The 729-nt window shown below is 41.0% G+C and overlaps 1 protein-coding gene across 1 annotated transcript in view; it reads left to right on the top strand.

Annotated features, from left to right (window-relative positions):
* LOC107576847 (microtubule-actin cross-linking factor 1-like) overlaps positions 1-542 on the top strand; it is a gene marked incomplete at its 5' end in the record, with an annotated part of 5669 nt that extends 5127 nt beyond the window's left edge. Inside the window, one exon of the mRNA XM_016262973.1 lies at positions 529-542. Coding sequence (XP_016118459.1) covers positions 529-542 — 14 coding nt within the window. The remainder of the gene's footprint in view (positions 1-528) is intronic.
* Between the last annotated feature and the right edge of the window lie 187 nt (positions 543-729).

Raw genomic sequence — 729 nt, 5'->3', positions numbered from 1 at the left:
CATACCTCAGCATCATTATCCATTGGTTAATGATCTTTGACAAGACCGTTTACTAACTTGTTGCATTACACAGGCTACAGATCCACAATGCTAACTCCACATCCTGATGTTTGTCTGTCTTTGTCTGTCTCTTTACTACTTCACCTTCTGTGGTGTCCTCATTGTGTTTGTTTTCAAGCAACCATTCACAAGCACTCTACCCTGCTTATAGCAACAAATCGCCATGCTCCCTGTGGACATTTTCTCCATTGTATGCTGTCTTTAGGAATAGTTAAAAGGAAGTGAATCATTATACCAGCATAAAAGGTTAATGTGTTTATGTCTGTATTTGGTATTTCATTCTTTTTTTCTTTTCTTTCCTCTTGTTTTATTCCTCCTCCATGTGCACCGGACTTTTTATAGTTCTTCCTTGGGAATCAGGTAAAGTGAGCCGTGTGTTTGTGACATGTCCTCTGAAATCTGTTGCCTCTGTACAGTTCCCATGAGCTCCCACTGTAGAAGCTGGTCTTTTATTCTGGGGTTTTTCAGAAAGCCAGATCTAAATCAGTACGGGACAGTTTCTGCATGGACTAGCTAAGAATTCCCTGTGGACAGCCCACATTCTTGGCTGCTGTCTGAAATGGGGGGATTTCTTTAGTCCCTTCCTGCTTTCTCAGTGGGCATTTCCTGTCTGGGAGACAAAAATTGCAGTGCCATTGCCAAAATATTAAATGCATTTATATACACCTT

Source organism: Sinocyclocheilus grahami, unplaced genomic scaffold (assembly GCF_001515645.1).
Source record: "Sinocyclocheilus grahami isolate Dianchi unplaced genomic scaffold, SAMN03320097.WGS_v1.1 scaffold4456.1, whole genome shotgun sequence".
NCBI classification, from domain to species: Eukaryota; Metazoa; Chordata; class Actinopteri; order Cypriniformes; family Cyprinidae; genus Sinocyclocheilus; species Sinocyclocheilus grahami.
Note: the sequence above shows the minus strand (reverse complement) of the source record. Positions and strands in the feature narration are given on the sequence as shown.